The sequence below is a fragment of the Triturus cristatus genome, chromosome 8, assembly GCF_964204655.1.
Source record: "Triturus cristatus chromosome 8, aTriCri1.1, whole genome shotgun sequence".
In the NCBI taxonomy this organism is placed as follows: Eukaryota; Metazoa; Chordata; class Amphibia; order Caudata; family Salamandridae; genus Triturus; species Triturus cristatus.
The window spans coordinates 1,533,993,183-1,534,011,563 of NC_140591.1; the positions used below are offsets into that span (position 1 = coordinate 1,533,993,183).

The 18,381-nt window shown below is 43.1% G+C and overlaps 1 protein-coding gene across 3 annotated transcripts in view; it reads right to left on the reverse strand.

Annotated features, from left to right (window-relative positions):
- PDE2A (phosphodiesterase 2A) overlaps positions 1-18,381 on the reverse strand; it is a 1,179,840-nt gene that overhangs the window by 397,797 nt on the left and 763,662 nt on the right. For all 3 annotated transcript variants that reach the window (XM_085623379.1, XM_085623380.1, XM_085623381.1), the window contains 2 exons: positions 15,816-15,925; positions 10,057-10,112 (listed from right to left, as the gene is read on the reverse strand). In XM_085623379.1, coding sequence (XP_085479505.1) covers positions 10,057-10,112; positions 15,816-15,925 — 166 coding nt within the window. The remainder of the gene's footprint in view (positions 1-10,056; positions 10,113-15,815; positions 15,926-18,381) is intronic.

Below are 18,381 nucleotides of genomic sequence, written 5' to 3' on the forward strand. Positions count from 1 at the left end.
ATCCTGGCCCCGAGTCAGTCAGTGTGTGATGGGCTGTATTGCTTTGGCCAGGCTTTTCCTGACTCCTTCCATCACCTGGTGGAGGTCGTCTACCTTCCATTCCTTACCGATATCCTATAGAAATCGTGTTTGGTGGACCAGTTTTGTCTTTCTTTCCCACCATCTTTGGCACTGCAGGAGCATCTTCCTTGTTGGCTTTGCCGCTTTCATCCCTCTGGGTCTTCCAGTAAGAGTTAGTGGTCTCCTCTATGTGCTAAGAGGACAACACTTCAATTAGCCCTCCAGGTTCTGCCTTTTAGCGCCACTGGTTCAGGCTATAAACAGCTGTCTTCCTTAAATGCATCATCTGTCCTGTATCCACCACAAGTCCTCCACTGTGGGCTGCCTTCATCGAGGGGGTGTGTAAACGTCCTTCAGTCCAGATTGGAAATAGGCAGAACTTACCCTTCTTGAGCCAATCCAAAGGTGGCTGTTAAATGCTTTTTCCCTCCAGCTCAGATCACTGACAAAATATCGGAAACAAAAATATTGTGTGGACAGAATATAAATAGGTAGGTATAGATTTACCATTCTTAGCCCCACTTACCCTGAAGATATATATATCGTCAAGGTAAATATATGTTGAATTATACATAGTGAAACTTTGCTTACCTATAGAAACTTACCTTCACAATATTTTTGTCCTCAATATCCTTGACACAATATTTTGTCTCACAATATTTCTGTTTCCGATATTCTGTCTACACAGCCTCCAGCTCAGGGTTGTCATCTAAGTGTATTCCCATTAGCCGCTTCATCAACTCTTCATCAACTGAGAGACATTAGTGTCCTAACAATCCATCCTTACGAAAGTCTTTACATGCTTCTAACAATCAGCATTAGGTTTTAGACATCAGTGTGCTCACGATAATACGGAGATACAAACACCCAAATATGGGCTGCCATTCTTGTCCCCTCCCAGTCAGCTGTTCTCCTTCAAAATGATATACATGGAGTGCCACCAACCAGTATGACTGGTTTCTGTCATCATCTAGAAACTGTTCAGATTAGGGCAGGCACAAAACCCCTTTGCAGTCCAATACACACAGCCTGTGATCCCCACCCGCATGTGTCGATCAGTCGGCTTTGAGGGCAGTCGCTACTCTGCAGTGGCAGGGACCTCTGTTCTCGCACATCCTCTGTAGCAGCTCTGTTCTTCGACTCTCCTAGTTTCCTGGCTTTCTCCTTTCTCACCGCAGGTCTTCAGTTTGCCTTGGGGCACCTCCGGCAGCAGCTACCTGCATCTGCCATCTCTAGCTCCCATCCACTCCTGAGAGCAACAAGTGCTCGGCACTTACATCTATCTGTAGTGGACATCATCTTGGGGTTCAAGTGTCCCCCAGCCAAGATGAGGGTGATAGGGGCCCACCTCAGAGGTTACTGAGGAGTTGTGTCCTGACTCTACATCTTGTTAATCACCTTGCTGGTTTGCAAAGAGGACCCTCCACTCTGTCCAGGCTAGTGAGCCACCGTCCCAAGGTTCTGCCACCTGCAGATCCTCTAAAGACCTGGACAGCCATCGTAGCAGTCCCAGCCACAACACCATAACATGGACATTTTGAATGAATATAAGAGATTATCTTTTGGAATGTCGGGAACACCCAGAAGTCCCAATGGGTGTTCGTATGGAATCTACACCTTTAACATCAGAGTTAAAATGTTGGATTAAGTGTGTAAATTCAGTGAAAAATCACAAACACCCCACATTTTCAGGGGTTTAGCTATAGGCTTTTATTCACATGGTAAAGTATTTCTAAGTGGAGAAAAAAAGATAAAGAAAATAAGAGTTAAATGTGAAAAACCAAATGTTTGCCCCATCTACTCCTTTGGATTGTCAGCACCAAGGATAATTTGCAGAGGAAGATAATGCCTGAAAGAGTTCCATGGAAATCTATGACGCATATAAATGTTCATAAACATTTCTGGGGATTTTTGTGATATCCCTCCTGTGGACCGCACTGGTTTCTGGAGTTTTATAAAGTGCATCGATCAGGCACTGTAGTCAGAGATCTCAAGCAGTGTGCATCATGCATGTTCTGATATGGACACCATGGGACGTCTGTGGTCTCTGAAGCCTTATAAAATGCATTCATCAGGCACCACAATATGATGTCTCCAGTAGGCTATATCTTTCATGCAGCGACTTGCCTCCTGTGGGACACCTGTGGTCTCTGAAGTCTTAAAAATGCATCAATCGGCACCACAATATGAGGTTTCTAGTCGGATGTACCATGCATACACTGACATCCCTCCTGTGGGACATTTCTGGTCCCTGAAGTTTTATAAAATGCAATTATCAGGTGCAGTGATCTGACATCGCCAGTAGGGTGCATCATGTACACCGTCACTGACATCCCTCATGTGGGACCGCTCGAGTCTGTGAAGTCTTATAAAATGCATCCATCAGGTATAGGGATCGGACATTGCCAGAGGGTGCATCATGCATGCCGTCAGTGACCACGCCTCCCATAGGACCGCTCCGGTTTCTGAAGCCTTGTAAAATTGATCCATCAATCAGTTACAGTGATCAGACATCTCCAGTATGGTGCATCACGCATGCAGTCACTGACATCCCTCAGGTGGGACCGCCCCGGTCAGTGAAGTCTTATAAAATGCATCAATCAGGTACAGTAATTGCACATCTCCAGTAGGGTGAATCATGCGCGCAGTTACTGATATGCGCTCTCTGAAGTCTTATAAAATGCATCTGTAAGGTACAATGATAGGACATCTCCAGTAGGGTACATCATGTACGCCGTCACTGACATCCCTCCTGAGGGACTGCTCTGGTCCCTGAAGTCTTGTAAAATGCATTTATCAGGTACAGTGATCTGACATCTCCAGTAGGGTGCATCATGCATGACGTCACAGACCACGCCTCCCGTGAGACCGCTCACTGAAATCGTGCATGCAGCACCTGCTAAAGTGTGCTGCAGGATCTGAGATTCAGACAGATAATCACTCCAGTTGTACTGACCAATGTCCAGGGGCGCCTCAGTCTTGGTAGCACCAATGCAGCATATACTGTTGTGTGGCCAGTCCTGAGATTATTGGCACGAAGTTCTTCATTGAGGGGTTATGTACAGGTCGACCTCTTCGTACAGACATCTATGTCAAGTCAAGGTTTTGCCAGTGTTTCTTTGCACTGGATGTTTTAGCTCAAGGTATTTTGCTGCTTCTGCTTTCACATGCTACCACCTGAACCCTTACTGGCTGCAGCTTTCATTTTAGCCATCATGGGTTTCATTGTATTTTTAAAAGGGATGAATAACTGAACATAATTTCGATATTAAAATTGCTAAATAAGTTCAGGAAAAACCCTGGGTGTAAGCACAATCCAGCTCAGAAGGTAAAACTGGATGCACACACCCTTTGCGTCTGATTTCACCATTTACGCAGGACTCAGAAAGAGGCTCAGAGTAGTTATTCATTATTACCAGTAAAAGCAGACAGCGAACTGCCTGTTCAGTGCATATAACAAGTGCAAGTTCAAAATCATGTTTGTTGATATCATTCTTAATGTAGGACTTGGCCCTTTTTGGCTAAAGTTCCTAAACTTTTTGCTTTTGCCCATAGACTTTTTTTCTGACATGGTGTTGCCAACTTAGATGCTTTGGGCACTTTGCCACTGCTAAACAGTGTCAAAGTGCAAGTGCTCCCTGTATAAAGTATATTGTTAATTAGTTGTCCATGATTGGTATGTTTGCCTTACTAGTAAAGTCCCTAGTAAAGTGCACTATGTGTGCCGGGGCTGGTAATGCAAATACTACTAGTGGGCCTGCAGCACTAATTGTGTCACCCACACAAGTAGCCATAAAGACAGAACTCAGGCCTGCCACTGCAGTGCCTGCGCGCAGTTTGTGAAGCTGCCCTGTTGTCTGACACGTGCACCCACTTGCCAGATCTTACCCTTCCCTTTCTATGTACATCAGACACCCCTCTGGTAGGCCCAAGGTAAGCCCTGGGCAGGGTGCCATGCATGTGAAAGGTAGGACATGTAATAAGGTGTGTGCCATGTCCTGACAGTGAAATAATCTCCATTTCGTTTTTCACTGTTGAAAGGCCATCTTGCTCATAGGACAGAATGGGGAGGCTGTGTAATATGTTTTCCAGCCTATCTTCCCATGGGCTTAAGATGGAAAGGTGAAGTTTAGAGTGCCTGAACTCACAATGTAATAACACATCTTTTTATGAAGGTAGTTTTTGCATTGTGTGTTTAGAAGACACTCTTTTAGAAGTGGCTTAGTTTTTGTGCTCTAACCTTTCTGTGTGTCTCTCTCTGCCTGGCTGTGGATTGACTGTCTGGATTTGAAAGCGATAGGATCTGGGGAATGTCTTGACCCAGGGGAGGAGGTGAGACAGCCACAGGCTGACCTGCATCTGGAGTGTAGGGCGAGGAGAAGCCCCTTGAGGTGAAGAGGCCTGGGTTGCTGCTATAAAACAATTGGCCCATCTCCTGCTGAGTGATTGAGAATCCGGACCCCCACTATCAAAGGAAGAAAGGTGTCTTGACAGGGAGGCACCCAGAACTGGTTTGAACAGGGGTCAGTAGCCCCTGTAACACAAAGACTTCAAATCCATTGATGGGTATAACTATGAGAGCTGAAGCCCCTGAACTTTGGAGAATGGCTTGATCAAGTGTGAACAAGACTGGAGCTACTTTGTGGTCAAGAGGACCTTTGCCAAGGAAGAAACAACTGAATAGACTGAAGGATAGGACTGACCCTTGCTGTGTGTTCTGGGGCTGGCCTGCAGTTTGCTGTTTTAACCAAGGAAAGACTAAAGGGACTTTGTTGTGTGCTGCGTCCCCCTGCTTGAAGTACTTTGCTGTGTGCTGTGTCCTGAAGTAACTTATCCCCAAGGGCCCGAGTTGAGCTGGCTTCCTGTTGCAGAAACAAAGGAACACAAAAGTTTCCATGAGAGTCTCAGTGGCGCTGTGTGTGCGCGCTTGCACCCTTGTAAGTTGTGCCCTGTGATTGTGGGCACCTGGAGTCCAAGCAAGGATCAGCGACGCGGTGTGCGTGTGCTATTTGCAACCTGAACCCCTTTGTGAGGATTGTCCAGTAATCGTGTGCACCGGAATCCAAGTGAGTCTCATCGACGCTGTGTGCGTTGTGCACCATGGGACCTTCGTGAGGATTTGCCTTGTTATCGCGTGCACTGGAATCCAAGTGAGTCTCATCGACGCTGTGTGCCTTGTGCACCGTGAGACCTTCGTGAGGATTTGCCTTGTTATCGTGTGCACCGGAGTTAAAGTGAGTCTCAGCGACACTGCGCACGTGATCTTCGTGCAGCCTGAGACCTTCGTGTGGAGTGCCCAGTGATCGTGCACCCGTAGTTCAAGGGAGTCTCAGCGACACTGTGTGTGTGTGCCCTGTGGTAGCCTGAGATCTTCATAATTGTAGCGTCCCAGACCGGCAGCCCCGGAGGAGGTGAGCCACCGGCCCGAGCCCGCAGTTGCCAATTCACAAAGATTGCACTTGAGGCCCAGCCGCTGGACAAGGAGAGGAGAGTGAGTTTGCGCCCCAGGTAATGTGTGTCAACTCCTGGGGCGGGGTGCGGGCTCAGAGGGAGACGGTCTTGGCCTCTCTCTCGTTCCGACAGCGCGAGCCTCTGCTTCGGCTCATATCGCGGCCCGTATTGCCAAGGGAGTGGCAGTACAGGGGCCGGAGTGCGGAGCTGCACTTTTTGATTACACCGTACCTGTGTTGGGGGCACCTGTTGAGAGGCTGACTGCAAGTCAGAAGGAGAGGCGGAGAGACCGCCTAAGGCACAGTGATCGGTGCCTGAGTGTATTACACATTATTCCATTACTGCATAACGGAGTACCTGACTGTCGTATTACACATTGCATCATTTCTGCATAACGAAGTACCTGATTAGTGTATGACGCATGGCATTATATCTGCATAACAAACTACCTAATTGTCGAATGACGCATTGCATGGTTTCTGCATGACAAACTACCTGATTAGCGTATTACGCACTGCATTACTCCTGCATCACGAACTACCTGATTAGTGTATTACACATTGCCTTACATCTGTATAACAACGTACCTGGTGGTTGTATTACGCATTGCATTATTTGTACATTGCAAAGTGCCTGATTGTTGCGTACGCATTGCATTATTTTTACATTGGAACAGTACCTGATTCTAGCATTACGATCAGCATAACATGGTGGTAGGATTACAGTAGAATGTTCAGAAGTGCTCATTAATATCTCCAGAACTGATAAGGGCTGGCTGGCCTAACAACCGGCTAAGAGGAATATTACAAATACGCATATATTGGATTTATTTCGTGTGGTCTTATCGTATATCTTTTTATATAAAATTTTTACTTGTTTTATAAAACTTGTGTGGAGTCTATTTTTGGGGTCATCATTGGGTTACTGGGATCGTGGTTGCCAATATTTTACACATTTGCCTTGAAGATAAGCCAGGCTGCTCGTGCCAAGCTACCGAGGGGGTGAGTGGGGTTATCTCAGAAGGTGACCTTCCTTGCCCTGACGTTGGAACGTGGGTCCCTACTTGGCCTAAGGTACCTACTTCAGCCAAATATATATAAATATATATATCTATATCTATATCTATATATATATATATATATATATATATATATTCACTTAAAAAACCATAGGTTTCACACATGTTATAGTTAGCTGGACATTTCACTCGTGAAAAACCATTGAAATTCCCCCATTATAGTTAGTGCAGGCAACTATAACTCACGCGACCGCAATCCTCTGCTGATGACGTCAGATATTACATCACTGTATTTAGACACTTATTTACCCATGTCTTCCTCCATTAATTTTTAGCTATACATATATTACAAATATTTTTTTTTCAGAAAGACACATATGTCATCAGTGATGTAATATCTGACGTCATCAGCAGAGGATTGCGATCGCGTGAGTTATAGTTGCCTGCACTAACTATAACGGGGGAATTTCAATGGTTTTTCACGAGTGAAATGTCCAGCTAACTATAACATGTGTGAAACCTATGGTTTTTTAAGTGAATTTGCAAGGTTTTTTAAATGCTAATTCCTAACTATAACATGTGTGAAACCTATGGTTTTTTCAGTGAATGTGTACGGTTTTTTAAATGCTAAGTTATGTTTTTTTTTTTTTAAAAGTTTTTTCACCGTGCACGTACTGTACGCGCACGGTGCGCTCGCTGTGGGCGCTTGGTGCGCTTTGCGCACGGTGCGCCCACGATGCGTTGTTCGTGCAGTGCGCGTACGGTGCGCGCACCCCACGATTTTTCGCAAACAAAATAATTTTTTTTTTACCCTTGGGGGTCCTTCAGTGACCCTCTGACAAAGGCTAGGGGGTCAGGACCTGTCCATCCTGCCTCCTTCTCACGTTTTCCCCCTTTGTTTTTCATTGCCTCAGACTGCGAGAGACAAAATGGCGGCCGAGACTTCCTGATTTCGACCGATTCGAATGTTTACTGACATCTAACAACCAATCAGAATTGCGCTCGCGCACGTCACCGTGCGCGTACGGTATGCTTACCGTAGGCGCACGGTGCACGCTTATAGATATATATATGCTTTTAACTGCAATTTTCTCAGGAACTAATGAACAGATTTACACAAGACCTGCAAAAGGCACATCCCTGAACTGAAGACTACCTCTCTGCCAAATTTCAAGTAATTCTGTTCAGCCGTTCGGGCTGTAGCTTGGACTAAAGGTCCTATGGAAAAATGCATGGGGAAAACGCGTTTTGGGACCCCCCCTTTTTCTCAGCCCCCGCTTGACGAATCCCCCCGAGACTTTCAGGGAAGGAGCGGAGCGGAGCGCCCCACCTATTTTGAAAATTTCGCGAGGATTCGTCAATCGGCGCCAAAGTTATTCCAAATAGAATGTTGCGGATTTCCTATGGAAACACGGTCCTAACTATAACTATCTACTGGCGACCGCCAGTAGATATATATATATATATATATAAATATATAGGTTTAAAAAGCCCAAACAATTAATGTGCCTTACGCGTTTCGGTGCCACCTGCACCTTAATCATAGGGTTAGGCAAGATGGAAAACCGGCATTGGATTACCATGTATTTGACCCTTTCTTGTGGAGTGCACTTCTAAAGCAAGGAGGCTTTTGGGAACATGTTATACACAGCAGCTCCAGCCGTGAGAGGTTGTACCGCTGATATTACCCGAGGAAGGTCTGTGTGGCTGTGCACTTTCACAGCCTGTCCCAGCACAAGGATATCTTGAATTTGGGGAAGCGGTTTCATGGACCTGAGGCCCACCAGAGGGCTATGATAATAAACATTTTAATATTGGCAGATAAACCATTGTTGGAAAAACGGACCCCACCAAAGGGGAAGAGTCGGGACTACTGCTCCCCGCATGCTGTTCACTGGAGGACACATGCCTGAAAGGGTCAAATACGTGGTAATCCAATGCCGGTTTTCCATCTTGCCTAACCCTATGAAAACGCGTATGGGACATTAATTGTTCGGGCTGTTTAAACCGCTTCCTGAAATAAGGGTTCATTCTCTTGTGTAGTGCACATCTAAAGCGCGGAGGCTTTTGGGAACATATATATATATATATATATATATATATATATATATATATATATATATATATATATATATATATATATATATATATTAGTTAAAAAGCAGTGCAGTGCAAGTGAAATGCATGTTCTGTCTTACAGTATTCTAGACCTCATGATTGCGTAGAGACTGAGAGGTGTCTTTGCCAAATCTTCCGTCTCTTACTATTCTGGCCATCTTGGCCGATTCGCTACAGGAAGTATCCCTACAGAAGGACTCTTACGTCCCTTCGCAAATTGAGTCGAAACATCCAACTCCCTACCACAGGAAATCATAGAGCAGACAGTGCTTTCAATTTACACTACTTGAATATGAACACCAGCATTTTAGATATATTTGGGACATTTCACAAACTGTATGTAGGAGTATATAAGAAAGTACTACCTTATTTACTCCAAAATGCCTTTGTGAATAGGCTCCATCATGTTTATACTTAGAGGGTTTAGAGTTATGATTCAACAAAGGATTCCCAAAAATGTAGGAGAATTTTACAATTAAGGGCATCATAATTAAATACCTTTTCTGACCTGTGTATAATTTAGATACAATAAAACGCCATTAGTGATGGCAAATCCGGAATCTGAGTTCACTGAATTGGCAATGTTGGCATTTTACCTCTGCAAATGGGATTCACTTGCGCATAAATTTCGCCTTTGTGGTGAGAAATTCTCTAAGAGAAAGCTGTTTGCAGGCGCATGTTTGTTGTGGCTTCTTGGAGGGTTTACCTGTAAAGGTTGGAGTAAACCAACAGACTTCAGTTTCAGAGGGTATTAAACAACAATTTGAAGGTAGCTCTCCAGTCTGAAAAGTGTTTCCAAATCCCCTACAGTAAAAGGCTGGAGTAAATACACTTTCAAGGTGGGAGAGGTAAAGAAACGCCCCATATTTCAAGCAGGAGTGCAGGAATACATTTTTTCAAATGTCCTAAAGAGTTAATTGGGAAACAAGGAGGATGGGGAGCTGGGACTCCATGAAATAAAAGTATAAAAACACCATGAAAAACATAATACACATATATGGGAAAGGTTTCTCGGCAATGGGTGTCTTTATTTCCACATGTGATTGAATAAACTGTGATGCATGGGCACAAGACCTAATGGTATGAAAAAAAATACAACTATAAAAATGCTCTGGCACTGGTATAATATATCTTGCAATAAAAGGTCAATGCTATCGCAAAGTCTTATTCCTTGACAGCTCTTTTGACCTTCCCTCTCTACGTCAGTGCACATATAAAATATCAGGCTGCTGGTGATTTCAAATATTAAAACAGAGGATAACAAAACTGTTGTCCGAATTCAGAACCAGAGGGGGTGAATGCTCCGACTGAGCTTTGGAGAGTTCTAAACCAATCCGCTACAAGCATCTCTCCAACACCGCCTTCCATGGGTGGTCTGTGGCACTTTACAAGCAGAGGTGATCACTTACCAGCAGCACACACACCACTCTGCCAGCATCCTGGTCCACCAGCGGGATGATGAGCACTGCAACAGAGAGAATGGTGAGGCTCAGATGAGAAACCATTCACATGGGCTATCCTGCATGAAGTGTGTGGCTAAAGAAAAGTTTAATGAGTTCAGAGACTTCTTGTATAATGTGTCCATGATAATTAAACTCACACTGACTCACCAACAAGGCAAGTACATTTAAAAAGATGCTGAATATGGGAGATCCACATGACTGTGATAAGACAGCAGGGTCATGGGATGCTGGCAAGATTTGCTTAACCATCACTATAAAGCCAATGGGTGCACTTTTTAACTTTTTCCATTTCATCTGCTCTTGTCTTCTGTCTCACACGTTCCTTCATTTTGCATCTTTTCTTGCAAATAATTGATTTCAAATTTCAAAAATTTGCAAATTAAAAAAACTGCATCCTGTGCCTGCCTGTGTTCCACTCTTTCTTCCATCAAAAGTAAACTAATGGCCGCCATTGTTGTTTCTATGTAAAGCACACACACATCTGCTATTGGCTAGAGCAGTGCTACATGACATTCTTAAACCTATGTCACAACTAGACTGTGCTCTACATGTGTTGCTGACCCCTATTGGAAAGACAAAACGACCTTGTCTCTCTTTAATAATGCAAAGGTTATTAAAATGTTTAAAAATGAATGATACACTGAATGAAGTCTTGCTAATGTGGAAGCATATCAGTTTGCATTCAGTGTGGTCATTAAATTATGTTAGTGCCCGCTTTCTGGTAAAAAAGAAAGAGAGAAGACATAATAGGGTGAGAATGGAGTGTGCCGCGGGTGTAAGGATAGTGATTGGGGTGAGCGAGTTAGGAAAGATAGAAGACACAGCAGTGAGCAAGAGGTTGTCAAGATTTAAGGGGGGGGGGGGTAGGATGGGAGAAGATGCCTTTGAAAGATGGACCGGGAGGATGAAGGAGTGCGGCCGAGGAGGAAGAGATAAGAGACGGGGAGGGATGCGCCGGAAGAGGCGACAGGTATGGGTAATTGGGTACCGTAGAGGGATAGATGGGCACATCCCAGAAGATTCTTGACATGTGGAATATTGTTTTCATAAGTGAAGAGATCACTATCACTGCAGCATGATGTGGTTCGTCTCACCTGCCAAGATGTCCCCATCACTCATGAGCCAGGGCAGCTGCAAATGTCAGAACATGGCTCACACATCATGACATCACAAAGTGCCTGGAAGAGAACAGGCGCTCTATAGCTGATAGGCTGACTTCATTCAAATGAAGACATTCAATTCAGTTCTTTTGATACAAGGAATTTATCTATTTATGGCAGAAATTATGGAATAGAGCAACACAAAGGAACGAACTGTCTGAAAGTGGGGGGTTGGGTGATGGGATAGAAAAAGGGTGGAAAGAATAAGGAATTAGGGAGAATTATGACTACAGTAAACTTTAAGTACAATGCTAGTGGGTGAAGCTACAGGATTAAGGATTTTTCAACAAGAACGTGGTACGGGCAAAAAAAAATCTGAAGAGATAGGTTTTTATTTTTTTCTAGAATAGAACATGTCATGAGTAATGTAATATGTGACGTTGCAATCAGTGCATGATGGGGTGAAGTTATAGTTAGCTCTGCTAACTATAAACGGTAAATTTCATTTATTTTTTTATTTTTATCAAAATCAAGGGGGAATGGATCACTTGTACCTGCAACCAGGGTCCACTGTGTACTATCCGTCAGTACTAATGAAAGTACTTTAAAAACCCTCATTCACGTAGGCAGGTCGTATGGTGGCTTATCTTGATTCTCCGCCTGTGTTATATACGTGACAGCATCATCATCGGGTCTCTTTTTGTATGCTTGCTCCACCTGGAGGGAACCACTGGTTTTCACAGTAGTGATCGGTAATAGGTGGTGAGTGAAAGGTGCTCGTGTGAGGGGCTTTGTTAAAAAGTGATATGACCACTGAACTGGACTACGAGAGTGCAGTGGACTCATAAACAGTCTGCTCTGCACACACTTCACATTTTCTTAGATAGTCTTCACATACAGCTACGTTATAAAATTTGTATATTTAGGTAGTATGATGATCACTTTTGCAGGTACAAGTGATCCATTCCCCCTTGATTTTGACTGAGCAAAAGGAAGCTGAATGGATCATAGCTCCTTCTAACTCCCCCCCCCCCCTGATTAAAATAAATGTTATTTTTTTATTTTTAAACATTAGTTCTTAATTCATTTCAACACCTAACTATAACTCTACTTTAACCCTCATTTTCACAGTGAATTTTAGTTTCTTTAATGGAAGCTAAGATCTCATTACCATTGCTAACTATAATGTGACTTTAACCTTTGTTTTGTTCTGTGAATTTCAGAGTTTTTAAAAATCATATTGAAGTTTGAGCACACGCTTGATCTCCCTGGGCCACCAGAGGCCAACCCCCTGCTGTACATGACCATTAGCACGTTATGCTCCACACCTACTTTTATGAAATAGTCCACACATAAAAAAGTAGAATTAATGTATGTTCTGGGTTGGTGACAAGAAATACATCTCACGATTGAGCTAGTTAAAGAGAAAATTACGAGCTGGGCAATGCACTTAAAAAAAGACTTCAAATAGGTAATTCGTAAACATATATCAAAGATGAAAACATGGGTCTTAAAGTTGACAGGAGCCCCTCTACCCCCATGTCATTTTTGATATCCAGAGTCAGCCCTTGCTTTTAGCCTAACGAGCATTGCATCCTTGTAAATGTTTATATTTTACCATAGTGATCCCAAAACCCTGCCTTGTAAAGTGATGAACCCTCATGTTATCATCTCCAGGGAGTATTCCCACTTGGTTCAGTCCTGATGCTCACGTTGCTCCCCCTCTTCCCCCTGCCCCTTCCAGGTGAATTGGTTCTGTGCTCATTTGATCATCCTTCAGAGGCTTGATGGGTTCTGGCCTCTTGCCTGGCTTGAGGAAAGGGGGCAGTTAGAAGAATCTTACATTTACCGTGGGCACAGATGGGGTGAGTTAATAAAATTCTGGAGAGCTTACGGTGTCCCCTTTCACATGTTTGACTTCCAAAACGGACCACACCTCTGGCACGTGATGCAGGTCACCTGGCAACAATGGGAAACTTACATTTGAAGAGAAATGGTGAAAATGGGCTTAGGTTTAGAACCCTCAAAGAGTGTACATTTTGTTTACAAAGCTCTTTATGAAGAAGGGGACTGCCTATTAATGGTGAAGGGGCTAGCGAGAAATAAAGAGTGTAAGCCAGGTCTTATATCTTGAATAGAAAGGTTAGTTTGAGTACAATATAGAGCCAACAATCTCTCTAGGCGCTCTGAAAAATTTTGCGGCCACACTAGGGGGCAGACCTGTGAAAGAACTGATTTCAATTTATAAGGCAAAATGCATCTCTACAGTCACTTATGGGTCCGGCCTCTGGGGTATTGAAAACCCACAACTGATACAAAAAACTGAAAATCAGTTCCTTCGCTATCTATTAGGGGCCCCCAAATCATCAGCCACCTACATTGTACATATTGAGCTGGGTCTATCATACATTTCAGATGTCATAAAAATTGCGCCCACATTATTGTGGCACAAGATATGGGTCACCCCTGAGACTTCATTAAACAGAGATTTAATCACTGACTGTCTTAAACTCGATGGAATAAGTAATATCAAATGGCTCACCTATGTAAAGAACATGCTAACTGAGCTCGGACACCCAGAATATTTTTTGAGGCCATCAAGTATGGAAACGGTGTCCAGAAAGACGCTAAAAAAGCTGGCCCTCAACCATCTAACTAATATTAGGTGGGATCTGGAAAAAACTAAAACCGCAGTCATTGGGTATCAGCGAATCACTATCCATGAAGGGCTTCAAGGGTACCTTGTTATGTTATGTTATGTTAATTAGGTCTTATATAGTGCTCGGCTACTCCGAGGAGTGTCCCGGCGCTTTTAATAACAACCTGCAGCAAAAGACACAGCATAATAGACAGAAACGGGCCCAGCAGAAAGAAAGAAGAACAAACTAAAGAGCAAAAAGCCAAGTTTTAAGGCCCTTCCTAAAAGTCAGCAGGTTAGAGGTGCTGCGTAATGCCAGAGGCAGAATATTCCAACGCTGCGGCGCCAACAACTTAAAAGAGCAACCTCCAATTCAGTCAAGCTGCTATGCTCGAATGCTATTGACCCGTTTTTGACTAGGCACTTTTTTTCGTCTGACCACCTTTCCAGATTGTAATAATTGGTCAAACGAAATTTTAGTATGCCCATGTGATGACATTTCCGCTCAATCAAATATTCACTGTGTTTTATTTTGTAAATTTTATCAGGCGCCAAGGGGGGCTTTTCTGAAACCAATTTTAAAGGCATGGGGTATTCGCACGTGTAGATTAGCTATAACCAGGTTACTACAGCTAGAAAATGAATCTGTTATTTATGCTGTATCTACCTTTTTAAAACTGGTCATCAGGTTTCGGAACGCAATGCAATTACTATGAGTACCAACCCTATATTTTAGACTTTGCTGTTCTTTAGGAATACTAGCTTTTTTAAAAATGAACTTATACGATTTACACATGACAGATATTTTAACAATATTTCCAACCTAGGTGACTGTTTAACTGTACTTAATGTTTATTGCACTTTTTAATGTATGCTTTTATGATTTTGATCTGAAAATCGAATAAAGCTTAGTTGAATTGAATTGAGCCAACAATCTCAGGCAAGGGCAGAATGATTGGTTTTACAAAGAAAGGCTTCAGGGTGCAATCTTGAGTAGACTAAAGGAAATGGGACATTGGTAGAAATGTGGTAGATACATTCAAATTCCCCAATAAAGAGTTATTGTTTTGTGTTATATTAAATGATTTGTTTTATTCTCTGGGGTGGTAAATGAGTAGTACAGAAAAAGTTTACAGCTCTGGTGACTAGATTGTCAGAACCCCTGGCAAAATTACATGTTGCCGCTCAGAAACTCCCACATACTGATTAAAAATACATTTTTAGGCCACTTGTTGTATGAGACATTGTTATGGTGGTATTTTAAGCAGTTTCCTACAGTCACCTTAATGAAGTGCTGGCAGTGATAGTTTCTGGCTTAAGTGTGTTCAAAAGTGCTGTAAAGAACTGAATTTTGTTGCACTTCTCGGGATTCCTACATCTAAACACGGGCTCAAGAACATAATGATGAGTGTATTACAGTGTCTCCTACTTGGATTCATAAAAACATAAGAATGGCAATAAATCGACAAAAATATAAGAGTGCATAGTTCACAGGTAAACAAGCCTTTGAGTAAGTTTATTACTTTTTGGCTGTTCACAAAATCTGAGTGCAAATGTACTCCAAAAGTGGAACTTACATTCAGATTTTGTGAATAGCCAAAAAGTAGTAAACTTGCTTAAAAGTGTAAATTACTCAAACGTTTGTTACCTCTATAAATCAGGCCCCATACTAGATCCTCAATTTTTTTTAAAAATGGGTAAATTAGATGGAGACAGTGTATCTACACCTGCTACCAAAACCGGTACATTGCTGAAAAAGGAAAGAAGCTATCAATAGTGCAGCAAGTGCAGTGACACCGGGGCTCTCTTTGACCAATTAGTAGCTGTTATTTAACTACAAAACCAGTAAATGAAGGGTCTAATTGTTTTTGCTTCCATTTGGGCCCACGGCACCCTTGCTACGCCTCTGAGGAGAGTAATAGCGTGGCAGACACAGGAACAATAGCACCATAAATGCTTCTCCCTACCTTGTTTGTCTGGCGGTAGAGGTGCCGCCAAGCTGTGCATGGGCTTCCCCTGTAACTCCGACGGTGAGAGCCCGCTGCATTCCAGCCGCTTCTGCCGGAGGACGGCATCTCTGCCAAGACAAAAGGCATCCGTAATTACAACTGTGTGCAACAACAGCATCCTCAAGCACATAAAACTGAGGCATTCATAAACAAGCAGTGCTTAATTTGAGCCAGTGGTTTCCGGTGCTCGGCACCCGCACTTAATTGTCAACAGCGGCACTTATGACAGTGTGCCAAATGGTGGGATGTTTGTCTTTTTTAGAGGTGAACACAACAACTGTTGTTTACTAATTCAACATGCAAGAGAATAACTTATGCCTGCCACCCAAGACATTTGTATAGGTTTTGAGGTCTGGAATAGTCTGAATTGTCACACTTGCCGGAGTGTGATGGTTAGTAGTTGTGTACGTACTGTCATTGGCAGCGCTGGCAGGGGCACCGGGTGGCCCAAGCTGCAGTGGCCTCCGGACGAGGGCCCGGCACTTATTGATTTACAAATTAACCACTGCAAACAAAGGTAGGGGAGAGATCAGTGTGTTGTCAGTACTTCTAAAGTCTGGAGTCAAAAAGAGGAACATTTTGTAAATGTTCGAAATTTGTTAATATATAAAAATTGTGGGTTTATTTCTTGAAACATTTTCTGAAAGGTGACAGCAAACTAAAAATACGCTTAACATTTGCAATCAGAGTTTTAGAAATAACTCCACAATCTCATAATAAATTTAGCATTTTATGCCAATGACGAAGTCACCAATGGCATCAGTTCTAATTTCCATTAAGAGTTGGCCAGAAAACAACTCAGTAACTTCCTGGAAGGGGAATCACTCTCTATTCAGTGCTTTAAATGGGCAGGTGCTGTCCGGTACTGAGTACCTGCACTTCTTAAATTTGAAAGGGAGAGTACTTGCACTTCTCAGGGGCAAACAGATACTCTAGATAGTGAGTACCTGCACTTCTGTATTTCCATTTAAAGCACTGTCTCTATTATAAATTATTATGTAATGAATGAAGGTGAGTGAAGTGCAGGTAGATTTATAACTGAAGGAGGCTTGAAATCTCTCCAACTGTACAGTTAGGCTCAAGGAGTTAAAGAGATTTCCAAATAGTTACAAGTCCATGAAAAGTTCCCTTAGATCCCTTCTCCTGCCATACATCGGTCCTGCCCAAATTGTTTCCTTATGTTCTCTGTTGGATGACATTTGCATGGATTGTATGATGAACATGGGTCCAACATTTTGCTCGTTAATTTACCCTGCTAGGTAACAGAATGACATTGATATTACCCACGCGGGAGGGAGGATAGAGAATAAAGAATTTATTTACATACCATCCCTCCTGCATTTTTATTTTGAATAGATCCCTATTACCTCAGTGGCAGGGAAGCACATTACTGATTGTCAAAAAATATTTCAACCACTTGAAGAGGCGGGGGGGAGAGTCTGCCAGGGATTTCATGAGAACAACGGTGAGGAAGGAACCGGTGATGAAGCATGCCTCCTCGGTGGGTGACGGTCATCGTTCTTTTTTAAGGAATACTAAGTAATAAATTGCACCCTGCAGATTTGTATTTTTTGTTGTGCCGCCATACCAAGATGGCTCTAGACAGAGCTGAGTGCATGTTTATTTGTGCTTGAGTTGTCTAATGGTCAAATGTATAACTTGGAATTTCTCAGAGTTAATGCATGACTTGTAGATAGAGCAAGTCGGAAAGAGAAAAAGGCAGACATTGCTCACTTTTCCTGATATGTTGTGGTAAGAGTTCATCCATTCATTAACTTGGAGAATTTCCAAGATATATGTTTGAACTTTAGACACCTCAAGTGCAAAAAACATAGGAGCTCGGCTCTGCGATGAGCCATCATGATACGTCCCCTCTGCCTGTATTATATACGGGTAACAAAATATGTCAGCCACTAAAAAGAGTCGTGGTGTAGGCAATCCACCTGATAGGCAGTGGGAGACAATCCTCTCCAGCAGAGTGCAGACGCCCTATGTTTGCCGCCCTTCACTTTCCAAGCAGGTATGACGTGTTCCTCCACAGGATGCAGTCACCATGGCAGACTCCATTGACCCTGGACCTTTATCAGAAGGCAAGGAGACGCAGCACTTACACCAGCTGCCCACAGGAGGGACTCTCTTATACAGACTTTTAAAGGGAGAGTGGGCCCACAATGGAATTATAAAATGGTCAAGCTAAGGTTATTTGACGGTACCCATGACTCATTTCTTGACAGTCTTTAATGTTTCACAATACCTCCATTCAATACAGTATGGTCTAGTCCAGGGTTCTCCAGTCAGTCCTGGAGGTCCGGATCCATGCCAGATTTTTAGCATTTCCCCATTTTGATAAATGTAGTTATCTTAAAAATCTGGCATGGATCTGGCCCTCCACGACGGATTTTGGAGAACCCAGGTCTAGTCCAAAATGTGACCTAGTTGTACATGAAATCTCACAGGCCACTACTTGTCTCAATAAAGATGGCAGGTGCCTGTCTCTCTCGCAGAGCAAGACTTGTCAATGGAC